At 49.3% G+C, this 18,965-nt stretch overlaps 2 protein-coding genes and 1 long non-coding RNA gene across 6 annotated transcripts in view; 1 reads left to right on the forward strand and 2 right to left on the reverse strand.

Annotated features, from left to right (window-relative positions):
• Positions 1-3,690: 3,690 nt before the first annotated feature.
• GPX2 (glutathione peroxidase 2) lies at positions 3,691-7,708 on the reverse strand. Its single transcript, XM_077909639.1, has 3 exons — positions 7,602-7,708; positions 7,224-7,466; positions 3,691-4,365 (listed from the first exon to the last, which is right to left on the reverse strand). Exons 2-3 carry the CDS (start codon positions 7,443-7,445, stop codon positions 4,015-4,017), a joined length of 573 nt encoding a protein of 190 aa, XP_077765765.1. The 5' UTR covers positions 7,446-7,466; positions 7,602-7,708; the 3' UTR covers positions 3,691-4,014.
• Positions 6,441-15,722, forward strand: LOC144320738 (uncharacterized). The gene is made up of 2 exons (XR_013386338.1): positions 6,441-8,258; positions 8,362-15,722. It is a non-coding gene; the product is annotated as an uncharacterized LOC144320738 (long non-coding RNA).
• The window catches only part of RAB15 (RAB15, member RAS oncogene family), a 35,295-nt gene continuing 26,517 nt past the window's right edge, over positions 10,188-18,965 (reverse strand). For all 4 annotated transcript variants that reach the window (XM_077909636.1, XM_077909638.1, XM_077909635.1 and 1 more), the window contains 6 exons: positions 16,684-16,744; positions 15,578-15,638; positions 14,999-15,076; positions 14,227-14,316; positions 12,966-13,031; positions 10,188-12,835 (listed from right to left, as the gene is read on the reverse strand). In XM_077909636.1, the coding sequence (XP_077765762.1) occupies positions 12,677-12,835; positions 12,966-13,031; positions 14,227-14,316; positions 14,999-15,076; positions 15,578-15,638; positions 16,684-16,744 (515 nt within the window). In that variant the 3' untranslated portion in view covers positions 10,188-12,676. The remainder of the gene's footprint in view (positions 12,836-12,965; positions 13,032-14,226; positions 14,317-14,998; positions 15,077-15,577; positions 15,639-16,683; positions 16,745-18,965) is intronic.

Raw genomic sequence — 18,965 nt, forward strand, 5'->3', positions numbered from 1 at the left:
AAATCCATATTTTTCTGTTCAGATAAAGAGGAGCCAGGCAAAAACATCAGTCTTCTTTACTTCCCTTCCTGAGATACAAGAAAGAAAAGGAATCATCTAGAGATATAATTGGGAAAGTGAACTTGCCCTGGCATCTTCTTCTTTGTCTACTTACTCCATGACGTGTAGATTTGGAGTCTGCATACTTAAGCTCTTGGAGTCAAAGCTCAACATGTGTGTTTTGTTGTTTTAGCTGATGTAGTCTTTCTAAAATAGTCTTGGTTTCTCTCAGTCCTAATTAATTTATATATTGTAGACACAACCAGATACGGTTCATTACTTATAAGTAATTACTAAAAAGTATATGTCCACTGTTATTTATCAAAATATCGAGAATTCTTTCTGTTTCTTTTTTGTGAGCAAGGTTAAGTTACTTCACTGAATTTGAGGCTCTCAGTTTTAGGCTGTGTGTTTCTTGACTGTAGTACAGTTTGTATTGTAAGATACAGTCTGGTTGGATGGAAAGGAAACCAAGAGACCTAAGTCTAAAATTTGCTACCTGCTCATGTTGGGACATTGGGCAAGTAACTTACCTTCACCTCGGTTCTTCAAAGGAAAAATAGAAATAATCATGCCTCCTCCACAGTTTTATTTTTTATTTTTTATTTTTATTTTTTTAAACTTTTTTTTAATTTTTATTTATTTATGGTAGTCACAGAGAGAGAGAGAGAGAGAGGCAGAGACACAGGCAGAGGGAGAAGCAGGCTCCATGCACCGGGAGCCCGATGTGGGATTCGATCCCGGGTCTCCAGGATCGCGCCCTGGGCCAAAGGCAGGCGCCAAACCGCTGCGCCACCCAGGGATCCCTATTTTTTATTTTTTAAAAGATTTTATTGGAGAGTGAGAGAGTGAGCACAAGCAGTGGGGAGGGGCAGAGGGAGAAGCAGACTCCCCCACTGAGTGGGGAGCCCGGCACAGGTGTGTCTGCACAGAGCTTTTAAATCAAATGATATATCAGTGAAAATGTTTTTAAGTTGTGCAATGCTATGTACAGGCAGTTATCAGTGATCTTTATGAAGGAACTCTGAAATAGACGGAAACGTCATTGTACAGGCTTTGGGGCACCTGGCTGGCTCAGTTGGTTAAGTGTCTGACTCTTGATTTCAGATCAGGTCATAATCTCAGGGTTGTGGGATCAAGCCCCTGTTGGGCTCCATGTTCAGTGGGGCATCTGCTGGAGATTCTCTCCCTCTTCCTCTGCCTTACCCCTCAAGCACATGTCCACACTTTCAAATAAATAAATCTGGAAAAAAAAAAAAAAGTACAGTCTTTATAGTCAGACTGACCTGAGTTTAACTTTTAACTGCTATTTGGAGCCCTTTGTCATTGGCAGGTGTCTTGAATTCTTTAAACAGAAAAATTCTTCCTAGGGTCAGTATGAGAATTAAGTGATCTAATATATATATAAAGTGTGTGAGTGCACTAAATAGTCAATAAATGATAGTTTGGATGACAGTTGTGATGGTGATTATAGAGTTTGGCTCAGTATTTCTTAAACTAAGGAGATATCACTGTGGGAACATAGTCATGGAAATAATAAATTTCAGTGTGTGTACTTTGACTCCCTAAAATCATTTACCCCAAGCTTTGTTTTTTTGTTAGAGCTCTCTGTGAAATGATTGTCCTGTCCCTCCTCTAAATTGAGTGACATCATCTTTGCTCTCTGGGAAAGCTTGTTTATGAGATGCCTTCCTACTTCTGAGTGCCCTTAGGGGAATTTGATGAAAAGATTGAATGTGGGTGATTATATTAAGCTTTGTCATGTCTGTTTATGACCATAAAGTGATACTTCTGAGAACAAAAGGGAGACAAACGAGGTGAGGAATAAAGGAAACAATTTCTCACTTCTCTTCATTGTAACTACAGCACAACCAAAGATTTAGTGAAAACGAAATGTCCTTGTGAAAGAAGTTCCTCCAGTCCTGCTGCCTTCCCTGTTTCCTGCTGAGCCAATCTGGTCAGGTCCCTTCTGAAGCATATAGCATTTTCCATACCCAAGTGAGGAGCTTTTTTCTTAGCATTATGGCTCTTACTGACTCTCTGCAAGATCATTTCCACTGTTAATTCCTAATCCTTTGGGAATCTTTAAATAATTTCTTCAACTTGAGCCTCATGGGAAAGACCCAACACATTGTACTGGCATATCAGGCCCTAAATGGCCTGTGGCATAATGCCAGTATCCAGGATAGCTGCACTGTTATTAGACCTAGCAACAGCCTTTAGCACTATGGAGATGATGAACAAATCATACTAGCATCCAGTATGAATTCTGTATTTCATTTCTCCTGAAAAGTGGTTTGTCTGCAGTTACTGCTCTAAAATCAGTTACTGTGTGGTCCTGCCCTCAAAAAACCCACACCCCAGCTGTTGGCTTTAAGAGGAGGAATCTTGAGAGGCTTGATTTTTCGAGAATCAAATTAAGGGTGGCCTTAATTTAGCAGAAGGCCCTGCAAAAGAGTGCCAGGGGATTCCCACCGTAATGCTCAGGTTACCCGTCTTGAAATAGAGCACCACGGATGGCATAGCTTTAGTTGAAAGTCAGACAGTGAGGATCCTTAACCTTTATTCCACATTGACTTCTCAGATGATGCAGGTGCTTGGGAAATCGTTATGGGAACACCACAGGAGAGGAATCCCACCCCCACCCAGCATCGGGGTTTGTAAGCAGTGTGTCCAGTTTGGAGAACTGTCCCTTCAGGGCTTCAGTGAAGAAAGTAAAATGTTCCATCTAGTGGTCAAGGAAGGAAAGATAAAGTGAACAGTTTCCAGGAAACCATTTGTGAGGCAAAGTGACAGGGCAGTGGCCTTTCAGCAGGTGTCTTTTCTAGAATATGATAGGACCTGGCCTTGGTGGTGTTGGCACCTTTTGAGTATGCCTGTACTTGTTGAGGAATCTGGGGCACCATCCTTACAAAGCCATTTGGCAGAACCGTGTTCTCACAGGGAAGAGCTATCCTGTTGGCAGGTTATGAACAGTCTGTCTAAAGGGAGGCCCTTCCCCGTTCCCACCCTCATGGAAGAAAAAATGAAATCAATCATTCATGCCTACACTGGTTTGTCTTGTGCCTGAATCTGTGAGTTTGGGAAAGACGGATAACATGTGAACTATAAAAAAGAGGGAGTCAGTCTAGCAAAGCATCAGAGACAAGTGTTAATCAGCAAGGGGATCGGGGAAAGAAAAAGGGCCCTCTGCATCCCCAGTACTGCACCCTCCTGACCCTTGCCATTCAATTGAAGTTGACCACATTAATTCCCCAGCAACATTGCAAAGTGCAGGCGATGTTGAGTTGGCCCAGTATCTACAGTGAGAGTGACATCTTCCTGATTGGAGTCCTCTAAGGAACCTCCCACTAGTCTCAGCTGAAAGGCCTGCTGTCTTTTCCTTTCCTTTACCTCTCCTTACCGTCCCCCTCCCTATCCCCTACCCCAGTTCTGGAGCCATTAAATAATAACACAGTTCACACTTCCTGCAACTCCACCTGCCACCACAGACCCTGGCCAGAGCCTGCTCTCCAGCCAGTAGTTAGGATATCCCTCTGATTGGAGCCTCCCTCTATCAAGCTTTTTTGTGTTGCTAGTTCCCTGTGCCACCTGCAGGACTGTACCATCCCTCTACCCTCATCAAGCAAGAAGACACAGAGAGCCTGGCCATTTCCATACCTGCCCTTTATTGGACTCATCTAGCAGGCTGGCTCTGAGCCCTTCACACTTCTCAGACACCGCCCATACTATTTAGGAAGGTGCCATCATTCTGTGAAGGCCCAGAGCCACCCAAGTCTTGGAGTGCCAAATAGAATCACCAACCAGAAGGTTGTGGGAGGGAAGGGAGACAGGTGGACTGGAAAGGCAAGGCTCTTCAATGAAAGGGACTGATCCCAAGGGAAAGCTTTGGTCCAGCAGCATCTCCTGAGGGCACACGGAACCCTAAGGAGAGAGACTCAGGGGCTGGATGCAGTAGATCTGCATGCTGCACAGCTAGATGGCAACTTTGAGGAGGCGCTTGATGTCAGGCTCAATGTTGATGGTGGGGAAGGTGCGGCTGTAGCGGCGGAAGGGCTCCCCCTCCGGCCCAATGAGGAACTTCTCAAAGTTCCAGGCCACATCTGAACGGCGCACGGGGCTCCAAATGATGAACTTGGGATCGGTCATGAGGGATAAGGGGTCATCATAGGGGTAGGGGAGCTTGTCCTTCAGGTAGGCGAAGACAGGATGCTCGTTCTGACCATTCACCTCACACTTTTGGACAAGGGTAAAGGTGGGCTGGAATCCACCCCCAGGGCGGACATACTTGAGGCTGTTCAGGATCTCCTCATTCTGACAGTTCTCCTGGGGGAAGAAAAAGACAAAGAGCATGGAAGAGGGAAGGGGGAAAATGAAGGATCCACAAAAAACCTTTCAGCCTCCAATACTCCTGTCCCAGGATCATTCTTTTCTCTGGAGCTTGGTTCCCCCGCCGCTGTTCTTTCTTTTTCCTTCACTGGTTTTACCCTACTCTTGACTTGGAAATTCCCCATTCACAGCTATGGTTTGATGGTCTGCTTAGGCCATTCCTGAAAATGCTTGCAGTTCCTCACTTGACTGCTCTTACAGCAAATGATGTAGCACTTTCGAACTGGTGCTTCTTTCTTAAACTACCCTGAACAGTTCTTAGGGTATCTGTCTGAAACTTCAAGGAATCTTTTTTTTTTTTAAGATTTTTATTTTATTCATGAGAGACAGACAGAGAGAGAGAGAGGCAGAGACACAGGCAGAGGGAGAAGCAGGCTCCATGCAGGGAGCCTGATGTGGGACTCGATCCCAGGTCTCCAGGATCACGCCCTGGGCCAAAGACGGGCACTAAACCACTGAGCCACCCAGGGATCCCAACTTCAAGGAATCTTGAATTCAGGGCAGTAGAAAGAAAGGAAACAGAGGCTCAGGTGATGCCACCTAGAATTCTCCCTTCCATTGGCCTCCTACACACACACACTCTCTCTCTCTCTCTCAGTCTCTCCCTCTCTCCTTCTCTCTCTCTCTCTCTCTCACACACACACACACACACACACACACACGCACGCACATATCCTGCCACAACCTTCCCTTCCCCTCTGCCCTGATTTTGCCTCCATTGCTTCTGATTACATGTGAGTGTTGAGTATAGCTCTGCCTCTGTCCTCATCTCCTCAAGCTAAGGGTGAAATCGAGGACTTAGAAGAATGGGATTTATGGCTTCTTGCTTTCATATTGCCTTGTCCTAGATCTGAAGTGTAAGTAGGAGGAAGCTTTGATGAAGGAAGTCCCCATTCAAGAAAGTCCAGGTGCCACAAAGGCAAAGTAAGTTAGAGACAACAGTGGATGTACTCTTTTTTTTTTTTTTTTTTTTTTTTGTGGATGTACTCTTAAGTGGAACTGCTCAGTGACCAACAAGGAAGAATTAACCGGGACAGAGTGTTTAGGTTCTGGAATAGGCCAGGGAAGGAACGTTAGGGAAGTAAGTGCTTGAGGGCTAAAGGTTGTGAATGTGGTTTTATCATACCTCTTATTTCCAGACTGCTATCCCAAGATTTCTGCCCTCACACTCACTCACTGTACTCATCTGTGAAGGTTTTAGCTCAGAGCCTGTTACCTGCCTGTCATTCCCAACCCCCCAGTCATCCCTGTCCTATCCCCACTCGACATTCTCCACCCCTGACAACACCCAAAGGCTCATGGAAACCCTTACTTTCCACCCCTCCCCCTGGATCTAAGAGTCAGATATCTCCCTGTGGGAGAAAGTTCTTGCCTCTGACCTACTAGAACCAATCAGTACAGTCAGTTCCAGGCCATCATGACATCTTGAGCCCAAAGGTCATCTCTATTAGACTGCCTATCTCTTAATGCAAATGGATGGATGGCTACCGGTAGGTTGCGGATTCTCTCCAGCCACTAGCTAGCCTGAAGTGATGGCATAAGGATGGAGGTTTTGCCCTTCTCTCCAGCTCTAGAAACAGACTGAGACAAAGAAGAAACAAAGAAAGAGTGATGGTTTGGGCTCAGGTGTGTCACAGCCAATGACACTTCTGCCTTCCTGCTGTATCTCTGCTAATCAGTTTCTTGCCTTCATGCCACTGTGAATTGAACTAAGGGGCTTATAATTAGAGGGCTCATTTGAGGACATTTTGCCTGCTAGTGCTGTTAAAATAATAAGTGAAAATAGAAGAAGAGTCCCTAAAAGACAACCTGAGGTGTGTGGGCTGAAGATCTAGAACTTGACCCAGTAATCAGAGACAGAGATTTGATCCCTGTATGGGCCACACACATACATACACACCAAAAAAAAAAAGAAAGAAAGAAAGAAAGAAAGAAAGAGAAAGAAAGAAAGAAAGAAAGAAAGAAAGAAAGAAAGAAAGAAGAAAGAAAGAAGAAAGAAAGAAAAGAAGAAAGAAAGAAAGAAAGAAAGAAAGAAAGAAAGAAAGAAAGAAAGGAAGAAAAAGAAAGGAAGAAAGAAAGAAAGAAAGAAAGAAAGAAAGAAGAAAGAAAGAAATTAGAGGCAGAGAGGTGCATGTGATGCCCAGAGGAGACACGTGTAGGTTGCAAACCCTTAGCTTTCCACCAAAATCACTCTCCACTTGCCAAACAAAGTCCTTCAATCTAAATAATACAGTTGCTTTTGCTTTTGCTTGCATATTACTTATTTTTCAAGTTATTTTTGTATATCTTGTCCTCTGAACCTTACAATTCTCCTATGAGATAAATGGTATTATTATCTCCCATTTACAGATGAGGAAACCAAAACAGAAAAATCAAGGGACTCTTCCTAGGGCACAGAGCCCCTGACTAGCAAAACCACATCTAGCTGGAACTAAGGTCTCCTGGGTCACCTCAATCCTAGTTTGATTGGTGATCTTCTATTTCCGCCACTCATCCATTCAGTGGATATTTAATGAGTGCCTTCTCTACAGCAGAGAGAAAAACAGACCTGGTACCAGCCCTCACGGAGTATAATGGGAAGACACTAAACAACAAAACCCCACTCTCAGTATTTAAGCACAGACAGAGCCGTATATATTTCCCTACGTATTCACGTGTACCTGAAAACCTAGGTTAACAAAATGTCCCTAAAATTCCAGACACACTGACACACACAGTCATTCTCCCCCTCCCCTTAGCCTACCAAAGCTTCAGCAAACCCAACTCCTTTGGGTACAATACGAGGGACCCCTCACCTGATGTCCAAATTGGTTGCAAGGGAAGCCAAGAACCACCAGGCGCCTGGGAAAGCGGCATTGCAGCTCGTTGAGCTGGGTGAAGTCCCGGGTGGTTGTGCCTCAGAGCGAGGCCACATTCTCAATCAGCACGGCCCTGCCTCGGAACGTATTGAAATCTACCTTCTCCCCATCCAGGCTGATAGCACTGAGGTCGTAGAAGGACTTGGCTATGTAAGCCATGGTGAAGGCGCAGAGTGAGACCTGCAGAGTGGTGTGAGCCCGACTTAAGGGTCTGTTAAAGGGATGGGGAGGAGGGAGGAGCCTGGAAGGATGGGAAGGATTTCACAATGGGGCTTTCAGCATCCCCAGGATGACTTAGCAAAAACAGTCACCCACCTGTAAGTGCTGTTCCAACAAGAAGGTTGTTGCTCCTCCTATTTACAGACTCTGAACAAAGCCACCGACCTGTTCCACCCTGCTGGCAACCTGGGAAGGGCCAATTTGATATCTATGTACAAACATGAATAATTCACTCCTTGCAGGAAACTAGAGCCCCAAAGGTCAAACGGGGAGGAAAAAAGGGAGGGAGGGATGCAGGATTGACACCGACTTGCCCCAGCAAGTTATTTTCGCTTCACACAGACGTTCATTGTCTGCTGAGGGCCAAGCTCTGAACTGTGCAATTTTGAGGTCAAAGTCTGCCAAGATCTGAAAGATAAGGAAGAGAATTGGGGTGCATGTCCCCTTAACTCAGATCACAACTGAAATATACGTATTATCGTGCACGTGTTTTTCTTTGGCTGTTGTTTTGCACAAGCACAGAATCCAAGGGATCCTCAGGAGGACAATGTGCTTTTCTAGGAATAATGGCTCAGTGGCTCAGCTTGAGCCCGGCTGAAGAGGTGAAGTTCGTCTTGGAAAGTCCTTCTGTGAGTGATGTTACCTATGCCGGAGAGCACCTCTGCCCTTGTCTGCTGCATGGCACCGCCTCCTATTCTGTGTCCTAGGTGCCATCAGTTGTGGCCGGGGTAATGGTGAGGAGTCACAGAGCAGGTGAGGACCTCCGAGGTGATGAGCTGCACCTGCCTCCTCTCAGACAAATGCTCAGTCCCAAGGACCTCTCCCAGCAGGCTTGTGCTGCTCCTTTCCCCCACAGAAGGAAGTGTGCAGGGAGTCAAAGCTGCTATGGTTCTAAACCCAGCCGAGCTACCGAGCTGCCCGTTTCCAGCACCAGCCATGCCACGAACGGCCTGCAGGACATCTGAGGACCTAATGGAAGACCTAGGGCTTCGCTTCATCATTCGCACCCACCAGCTTGATAAATCCATTTTTAAAAACAATGTCTGGATTTCTCCATCGGTAAGACTGGCAATTAGGCTTTACCTGGCCTTGGGATTTTAGAGCATTATTTCAATAACAACGCAAATGTTTACTAGAGAGTGTTTTCACAGGTACATATCCATTGGGAACTGACTTCTAGAAGAAAGAATAAGCAAGGCTTGGGAGCAGCTGGTATTGAGAATCTGATTTGCTGAGAAGATGGAGGAATTACTCACCAGGGAGTGCCCAGCTTTTCTGTCTTTTGTAGCCTGTCCCATGTTCCCACTGGCTGCTCCCTAAAAACAAGCCTCCATTACTTGAGTGGGAATGGATCTTTAAAAGATTCTTAAAAGAGGTGGCAGGAAGTACAGAGTGAAGTGTGTCCCCCAGTGAGACTGGGTAGAGTTCCTAGAAACAGCCAATAAGTGTCCCTACCAGGCCACTGCATCAGAAGGACTTGGCCCTTCTGGGGACCAAGGACAGTGGGCTGAACTTAACATGAACTTGCCAGACTCATCTGCATGCCTAGTGCTTCCCCAGAACCCCCGGGCATTGGGATACCTCTTATTGGCTGCCCTTCTGGGGCCTCTGTCCAGGAAGACGTAGAAGTTCCTGAACTGAGGTGGGGGCACACTCTTCCTTAGGGACATACCATCCCTTTTCTCTAAGAGCAACTTAGGACCCTCTGTCATGCAGTACTCACCTTTCATGGCTAAATATAACTGATGGGCTCTCTTAAAATACTTTTGTCCTTTTGTCTCCAGCTTTCTCTCAAACTGGTCCATTTTCCAGAAGCTTATTACTTTGAAGATGCACATACAGGTGTGTGGTTCCCCCGGCTTTTCACAGGGACAGTTGTTCTGGAAGGTGCATTGGCTTAGTAGGTAAGAAGTCTAGGTAGGGGGTTCTCAACTCTGGCTACAAATGAGAATTGCTTATTGAGATTTTTCTAAATAGAGACGCTAAAGCTTTTCCCTCCAGAGATTTCAGGTCTGCTATCTCTAGCCACGACTCTGCCACTGTTACTTGAGGCCCTTGGGCACGTATAATCACCCTCCTTATCTCCCACAGATATGACTGTTAGGATGGGAAAGAGGAAGTATTGCAAGTTCTCCAACAAGGGCCAGTGAAGATCTTAGGCTACCATTGCCTTGTCTTGTTTGACTCCCTTCTTCATTCTATCCTTTCATTTTCTGCCTCTCCGGTGAACTCTGCGCCCCAAGTATAGTATTTGGCACCCCTAGGCCCCTGAGATTACAGTCTGCCTTGCTGCCCCATCCCAGGGCTAGGACGAACTTCTGAAAGATTGAATCCCTCCTCATGCCTTCAGGGAGACTTGTTCCATCCCAGACAGAGGAGAGCCTTGTTGGCTCTAAAGACTTCTTCAGACATAGCTATTCGGCATCCTCCCAGTGACTCCATCCTATTTCTGCACTTGTAAGCCCCTTGCAGAGCCATGGGGGCTTTGCTGGGGCTCCCCAACAGGTGCCGCTGGGAAGGGTACAATGAGAAAGATGATCAGTTTGCTGCTTTCATTGTCATTCTACTGCTGTTGCTCCAGGTTCTGGAGCCTTTCTCCCAGCACCGCCCCTCCCCTCTCCCTCTCAACTGCTGAGGACCAAGTGAGAACTGCTCCCAGGGACTCGTACAGGCAGCCACACCTGTGGTTTGAAATATTCTTTATTTTGTAAACATCTGTGTTTAAAATAGATGAACCCTGCTCACAATTCATACATTGAACCCGAGACACAGTACACGAAGTTCACCCGTCACAGGGAGATGGTGGGGGCTTGGCAGCAGGTGGGATGCCTGGGGTCGGGCTGAGTCTCAAGAGAGCAGGTGCAGAGGTGGTGAGGAGCAAACAGGCAGGAGCGCCTGCTCAACAGTCTGGGCCTAATGCCAGATCCCAGGCCACCTCCTGGACTGAAGAAGTTTAGGGGTGCGATGCCAACTGTGATACCTGGTGAGCGTAGCTGCCCCTAAAGCTCCAACCCTCCTGCTCCCGTGCCTCTCCCCAGCTGTGGCCCTGATGGATTGGGGCTGCTCAGTTCATAAAATCTCCACCCCGTGTTTTCCCTTCCAAAATACAGCAACACTGACCCACAGGGTGGAGCCAAGGGCCAGCACGTCTGCTTTTTGAAGCCCCTGGCTGCAGGCACTCCAAGGGCTGGCGTCACCGTCTCCCCAACCTCAGTGTGATGCTGTGTCCTGACACCTGAGGAGTCAGTCCTCAAGGAAGCATCCCAGCCATAGTCATGACTTCATCCTAAAAAGTCTGCTAAGTTTCTCATTAATAACAATTTATAACTATTCTTGCCCTCCTTTTCCTTCCACTATGTTAGCCTATCCCTGTTCCTACATCCTGAGCTACCTTCTCCTACTCTGGCAAGAGTCAGGAGGAAAGGTTTGGTGATTTCTTCCCCACTTTTTTTTTTTTTTTGGAGGAATAAGGAAGTGGGGCTCTTCATCCTTCACATGTGTGTGCCCTGGACTTTGGGTCTTCGTTGGTGAGTGTTCAGGGCCTGGTTCTTTGCTTTTGCTCCAGCCCTAGCCATGTGATTAGCTAATCTGCAGCTTAAGAATGAGCCTCCAACCCTGGGAAGGTGGGGAGGAACCCTGCCAGGGCCCAGAACTGACTTGTTCCTTCTTTAAAACGCCAACTTCAAGCCACCATTGGGCCATGTGGGGTTAAAGAAACAAACTTCTTCCGGAACAAAGAGCTCTGGAGGAGGGAGTCCACTTCCCTCTTGTAGCCACAGTGCAGGTGGCTCCTGGTCAAGGAGCTAGAGGGGCAAAGGAGCACTTTGTCTGGAAGGCTGAAGAGAACAGCACCAAGCATTTCTATCCAGGGCCTTCTCTCTCTCTCTCCCCGTGAAGTCCCTGCCCTTCCTCCCCAGACTCGGAGGCTCAAGAAAAGCTCAGGAGCTGAAGGCTGGGTTCAGTGGCCATGTCACCTTTCACCTGCCAGGAGGCTGTGGGGAAGTGCCCTCCTTACAGAGAAAGGGAAGTCGCTGCCATATGCCCCTCTGGTTTGCACAATACTGTCTCTGGCCTCCTCTCCTTTGCTTCATCCTGATATACAGGGGCTAGCCCTTCATTACCAAACACTCCCCTTTCTGGGGTGCGTGGTTGGCTTGTCAATATCACTGGCCCCCCGGGCTTTGCTCGCCCCTGTGGCGCCCTGAGGCTTTGGTACACACCTTTATTTAAATCCGGGAGCCCGGGTGGGAAGAAACTGTGTACACACTGCATGGGAGGTAGAGAACGGAGGTGACTTTTGATCCCTGCCTCCCCTCAACATTTTCTTTTCTTCTCTGAAGCACCTGCTTCTGAGCTCACTTCCCTCAAAGTGCAGGTGGGCAGGCAGCCAAGCAAGGCCAAAGCTGGGAGTGGGTGGGGGGCAGGCAGGGAAGGGTGGGACAGTCCCGGTCTTGAGGACTGCCAGTTCAGTGCTTCCTTCCTACCTTGATGTTCCACTTTCCCAGATCACTGGCGAGGCAGGCCCACAGCACGAGAAGGGATGGTGGGGAGGGAAAGAGAGGAAGAAGCACCCCCGAGGCTTTGGCCCCTTCACAAAGCAGGGTGGGGGGGTTCTCCCAGAAGAAGAGTATGGAACAACCCCATGAGCCTGAGTCCATTCCCTTGGACAGGGTTAGGAAGAAAGGAAACAAAGAAGCAGTATCGGCAGCCACACGGTAGGACACAGAGGGAAAGAGGAGGGAGGGGCTTTGATTCAGGATGCACTGGAGGGGAAGGGGACAAGAAAGAGAAGTGGAAGGAAGAGAGGAAAAGCAGAGAGGGGGGGACAAGATGCACTGAGAAAGAAGGAGCCTTAAAGTGGCCTCACTCCAGACGTGGCCACTGTCTGGGGAGCTCAGGGCAGTGCGACGGTGCCCGTAACATCCTGGGGGCTCATGGCAGGCCCGTGGCAGGGAAATGGGCTGAGGGGAGCCCTTCAGGCTGGAGGACAGGGGGCAGAGGCTGCTCAGAGATGACAGCAGGGCTGCTCTCAGGGCCAGGCAGGGGAGTAGCAGCTACTGGCATTCCACAGGGTCACCCGAGTGAGAGGAGAAGCAGGGCAAAGCCCGACTCCCTGTCTGCCGCAGGCCTCCTGAGGGGACGGGGATCGGCAGGGGCACCACACAGGACCTTCAGCACCAGCAGGTTTTCGAAGAGTTCGCTGGGCCCTCAGGTTTGCCCTCATCCTCCTCCAGCTCGGCCAGTGCCAACTCATTGCTGGCACGTGTCCGGAGACCATCCAGCTCCTTCCTGTGGGCCTGCAGCACCAGCTCTGTCAGCCGCGTGAAAGACTGGGAAACCAAGGGTCACAGGTTAGTGGGGCACCGCCCCCTCTTCCCCTCCGCAGCCCTGGGACTGTCCCAGCACATCCCCCACCCCCCACTCTACTGGACAGGGCCACTGAGGCAGGGGAGCTCTCACCTCTTTAATGTTGAGGTTGGTGCAGGCACTTGTTTCGTAGAAGTCCATGCCGTACTCCTTAGCCAGCTGCAAGAAAAGAACATTCCTGAAAGGAAGTCAGTAAGGGAAGGGGGGCGCCCATAGCACTTCTGCCATTGCCCTCACCGCCCATGCTGTGCTGTGACATTTTCTCACAGCAGGTCTCTCCTCAGACCAGGCAGGAGCCCCTTCCAAGATAACAAGGCTTACCAGATGGGAAAAGGTGCTCCGCAAAGCCCCCTCCCCCGCCCGCACTCCCTGCCCACCTGCACGTGGACGCGCCCCTGCCCCCAGCACACACACATCATACATCAGGAGACAAACACCTCACAATCTTGTGCAGGATGTCGAATTCATGAAAAATGGGCTTTGGGGTCCAACAGACTCAGTGTCGCTTTCTACTCAGCAGCTATACGACCTTGGACAAGTTACTGTCTCTAAGGCCAGCACTGCCATCTGTGAAAGGGGGGTGGGGGTGTCTATCAACCAAAGTCAGGTTATGATGGAAAGAGCACGCGTCTCAAAGTCATTGCTTAGCATTGGCCATACACATAGTGCTTGGTAAATACTATTCTGGGAGGGTTTATTCTAAGTAGGATTTGCCTCTACTTTCAGATTTTTCTATGACCCTATATTATTTTTGTATACCGAAAATCCATTTTATTTTAAGTGCTAGGGACTGAAAGAGGGAAAAAAAAAAAAGCTCTTGAGGCCCTTGGAGTGGGTGGATGACTCTTGTCTCCATAGTATCCATCCTTCTGTCCTCTGGGAGGGTGGTGTCCCTCGGCACCACCTTCCTACCCTCTCTGCCCCGTGGCTTTTCTGACCGTGGGCCCTTCATTTCTTTATTTTCCTTCCTACCCCCTTCTAGGATAAGGAGTGGGGTGGGACACCTGTAGATAGTAGCTGTGCCTGGATGCTGCTGGTGAAGCCAGCCACTCAAAGCCCTTCCTCACCACGGACACTGGGATGGCCCCTTTAGCAGTGGGTAGTCCTGCTCTGGGACACCTCGAGCTGGGGCAATGGCTGCCCAAGAGGTCTTAATTTCGGGGTGGACCCCAAATCCCTGTCCCAAAGGACAGAAAGCAAACTCCCAAGGATGGCCACATGCCCAGAGCCTTAGGGAACTGTGGGAGGAGCCAGGGTACCCGAGGACGAGGACAGAATCCCAGGTCCCTGCTCTCAGGACTGGCCCTGGTGACAAAAGACCCAGGGATGGATTGGGACAGTCTGCTCCACTTACCTGCTGCCCCTGCTCTCTTCCCACCTGGCGCTTCTGCTCTTCATCAGCCTTATTCCCTATAAGGATCTTCTGGACACCTTCTGGTGCATACTAGGGACAAAGGACAGGCCGAGCTGCCAGTGAGTGCTGCCTTTTCCCCTCACCTCCCACCATTGAGTCCAATGGCCTCCACCCCAGCACCAGACTTAAGAGCCCTAGGGATACAGCAGGCTGACTGGGTGCACGTGTGAGGCCACAAGTACCAGGGCTGACCTGGGGGCCCCATGGAGCTGTCATGGAGACAGCTTAGGGTAAGAGACTCTGGCTACTACTGGTAATTCCTGGGGTTAGAGAACCGGTATCCAAACTGGCAAGGACATTACACTTAAGTCCACCCCTTCGCTCTACCAGTGAGGACTCAGAGAGTTCAAATGGCTTGCCCAAGGCTCCAGAGCCAGGCCCAGAACCCCAGTCTCATGATTCCTCCTGGTCCTGAGATTTCAAGAAGGAAGACGGTCACAGGGTAGGTAGGCTTTGACCTAACTCATTTCCAAGGAAGGAACAGCCATGGTTGCCTGGCGGGGTACAGAGTGTGGATGGCATGGCAGCAGGGGCTTCCTCCTTATGTCTTACTCACCCAGAGGCCTTCATCTGGGCCTGTGAAAGGTAAGGTTTCCTGGGAGTGTTTGCTCACCAACCCTGAGAGCTTCAGCCCTTCCCATCTGGCCCTCACTTCGCCTTCCCCCCTGAGGCACCCTTCCCCCACCCCCAAAGGTGAGGCACCTTCTCCTACCTCATCCACATCACTGACCCACTTCATGATGTGCTGGTAAGAGCGCTCGCTGCTAATGTCGTAGACTAAAAATATTCCCTGAATGAGAGAGAGAAGGAGAGAGATAGGGGAGGCAGACGCATACAGAGTCAGGGCACAGTCATGGATGGATCCAGAAGCAGGTGTTGTACCATAAATGCTGGATCCCACTTTCCCTTCTCCCTGCTTAGCATAATAAGGATCCCTCAGCACCCAGAAATGTCTCCTTCTCTTTCATACCCCCAAAGCCATTGTGCCCTAGACCTATCACAGAACTCTCTGAGGTAGGAAGGCACCAAATATCCTGCCTGGGGTCTTTGGCCCAGAGTGAAGGGTGGAGGGTGCGGACGAGGCTGGGGGACTTGCCCTTAGTGTGTGCTCAGAGAATAACTAATGAATGAGTGACCAGGGAACAACCACAAGACAGCCCACGGCTGCCCTCCCCAGCAGACAATCTGAGGGTCCTATTCTGGGAGTCAGTGGCATAAATATCTCACACGTCCAGAGCTGACAGTGTGGATGGCGGTGTCCCACCTCTAAACCCTGAAAATGGTGGCTTACCTGGGCCCGTCGATAGTACTGCTTTGTGATGGTCTGATATCTCTCCTGCCCCGCTGTGTCCCTGCAATAGAAGGCCAGGCCATCAGAAGAGCAGGGACCATAGAACCAGAGGGGAAGGGATGAACAGGAGCTGGGAGACCCTGTACCCTTGCAGGAAAAACTGGGGAGCTACAGGGTGAAAAATGAGGAGCTCTGATCCCCAAGGGGGTCTGAACATACCTGACTCTGCAGGAGAGAGGCCTGATTGATTATCTGCTGCTGACCCGGCTTATGGAGCCTTGCCAGCTCTGTGCCAGGAGCCCCAAGCAAAACTGGGCCTTGGACAACTCTCTTTAGAATCGGGCCATCGTTCAGACAGGTTGGGCTGTTTTACCTTCGGTTGGGTTGGGGCTTCTGAAGGCAACACTTGCAGCATTCTCAAACTGGAGGCAGCTCCAAGGGCTGGCAAAGGCTGCACTTGCAGGAACATCAGGCCAGAGAGCCACAGTGGCGCCCTGTGGCTGCTGATGGGAACTGCACCATGCTGTCCTGGGGAAACCACTCGGCAGGATCCCCCATTCTCAATATGGGGTGTAACCCTCCCTCCTATGCACTGCAGCATGGCCCAGGGGCAAAGCCTCATCCTAAGACAAACCCACACTGGTTAGCTTGCCAATTCCTTCTAATTCCTGCCTTTTGGTGACTTACAGTGGCCAATCCCATAAAATTTCTTTTTTTTTTTTTTTTAAGATTTATTTATTTATTTATGATAGACAGAGAGAGAGAGAGAGAGAGAGAGAGGCAGAGACACAGGAGGAGGGAAAAGCAGGCTCCATCCCGGGAGCCCAACGTGGACTCGATCCAGGGACTCCAGGATCGCGCTCTGGGCCAAAGGCAGGAGCCAAACCGCTGAGCCACCCAGGGATCCCACCATAAAATTTCTTAAGAAAAAGAAAGTAAGGTTCATAGGAGCAGGAGATGGGCTTTGAGACATCTGCTTCTCTAGGTAGAAGAGGTGGCCAGTTATCCCAGATGGGGCCTTGAGACTTTCACCACATGGCAGTGGCAGCCAGGGAGCAGCCCCATGTCTCTCCGCCTACATCTCCTCCTCCTCCTCCCCAACTCACCAGATCTGTATCCGCACTTTGATGCCATCTACCTCTATGGTCTTCATCTTAAAATCCACGCCTGGAGAAAGGAAGAGAGTGAGGAAGTTAGGAAGAGTAGTGCTGAGACCAAATGGTAAAGACCCTTCGCACTGAAAGGGATTGCCTATGGCCTAATATTGCCAGAAAGATGGCATGAGGTAAGGGCCTCCTTGAGCCAAAGATTGAGCCTAAGGAAGGGTCTGGGACTTTGGGCTTTGAATGGGGCTTCTCTTCCTCCTTGACCTGAGAGTTGCCAGCAGTAAAGGGTTGGGTGGGGGAGGGGAAGGAGGAGGGCAGAGTGAGAGTACAAGGGAATCCATGCCATCACTGCCCCACTCAACCCCCAAATGTGTCTCCCTCTACTCTTATGAGGTCTTCCTATTTACATTTCTGGAAAGAACTGCGGGTATTTATTTGTCCACCCTGGAACTCTAACCCCTAGGAATAGCAACCTACCTAGTTTGCCTGGTTTTCTTTTCTTTCTTTCTTTCTTTCTCCGCCTTATTATTAACCAGGAGGGGATGTGATGCTGTCAGGGATGTGGGGAAGGACCTGTGTGCCTGTGTACATAGCCCTGAGCAGCTAGCAGAAGCCCACCAAGAAGGCCTGGTGGATCTACTGTTGACTGGCCCCCATTTACTAGAGGAAGCATTATTGTTTACTTCTTTACTTAGAAGTATGGGCTTTGAAGCCAGGCCTGAGCTTGAATCCTGACTCTGGCCACTTCACTTATAGCTATGACTTTGGGCATCTTGCTTCTCTGCGTCTCCATTTCCTCATCAGTAAAATGGAGACGTCACCAATCATTTCAGAAGGTGGACAAGAAGACCAGACGAGATACAGTGCCCAGCACCTGGGAGACACTCAGTGGATGCAGTTATTACTATAACCGAGTACAGTCCTGGTGCATCATGGGTGCTTGTAAATGACCACCAGTGACCAGAGGAAGGGGCAGGGCACAGCATGCTGCTGGGAGAGAGAGGGGGAGATAGACAGGGTTCTCAGGCTCATCTGCCCAAGGGCTTGAGGAGCTAAGCTGCCGCGAGACCTGAGACCCGAAATCATAAGGCATTTCCAGCCCAAGGCAGAACCATATTTGGGGAAACTTGCAGGAAGAGTCAGCAGCACCAGCAGCACACAGGCTTGAATCTGAGTGACGACAGAGATGAAGGGAGACGTTTTTATCACCATGCCTCTTCCCAGTCCCAACTGTGCCCGGGCACTGTGCCCAGTGATTCAAGAGCTGCATCTAGTAGATTAATTAAGCTTAAGTCTTCATGTAGTCCCTGGAGACAGGTCAGGAATGGGCATCATTAACCAGTTTTTGTGTGGAGAACATAGTCAAGGCAGAGTTCCAGATGGATGGTAGTCACCAGGCTGCACAGCATAGCCCCAAAGACCCCAGAGGTACCAGAGTCCCCAACACCACTGATATTCCCTCTCAGCATTAGTTCTTTACCAATGGGAACGCTTCTCCCCTTCTCTGGCCTGTCCCTCAGCTTCCACAACCACAGACAGATTAAGTTCAGGCTCTTGCCTCTTCCCATCACAACCAATCATCATTTAACTAGAGGGGAGGAAAAGATTGAGAACGGACAACCCAAACTAAATCAAGTTGGTCGGGATCCCTGGGTGGCGCAGCAGGTTAGCGCCTGCCTTTGGCCCAGGTCCTGATCCTGGAGACCCGGGATCGAATCCCACATCGGGCTCTCGGTGCATGGAGCCTGCTTCTCCCTCTGCCTGTGTCTCTGCCTCTCTCTCTCTCTGTGACTATCATAAATAAAAATTAAAAAAATAAATAAATAAATCAAGTTGGTCAGACGTGAATCATTTTTCGCCTGCCCAAACTGATTCATATCTACTGAGCTGTACTCTTGCAAATGGGCAATGTCTGGCAGCCAGTCTTCCAAGTGTGCTGAGAAAACGAGGGTGGAGGGCCCCTGGCCTTGTTGGGGCAGTAGCATGCTCACCCTCTTCTCAAATAGTTATCAAGAATTTGCTTCTCACCATTCCTGGCACAGAAGGGAATCAGGAAATTCTTGTTCTTTAATGGTACAGTGCTGGCTTCCCAGGAGAACCAGCAATTCTGTCCATTTTATAATCAACCTAGGTCATCCTCATATTAGTCCAGCAAGCCTGGTCAAGGACAGTGCCTTGTGCAAAGTGGTCACAAGGTGGCAGGTAGAAAGTTCTCTGTTTATTCCACAAACTTCTATGGGGACTTAAAAAGGACATACGATCCCTGACATTACAGAACTTAA

This window comes from Canis aureus, chromosome 9, assembly GCF_053574225.1.
Source record: "Canis aureus isolate CA01 chromosome 9, VMU_Caureus_v.1.0, whole genome shotgun sequence".
In the NCBI taxonomy this organism is placed as follows: domain Eukaryota; kingdom Metazoa; phylum Chordata; class Mammalia; order Carnivora; family Canidae; genus Canis; species Canis aureus.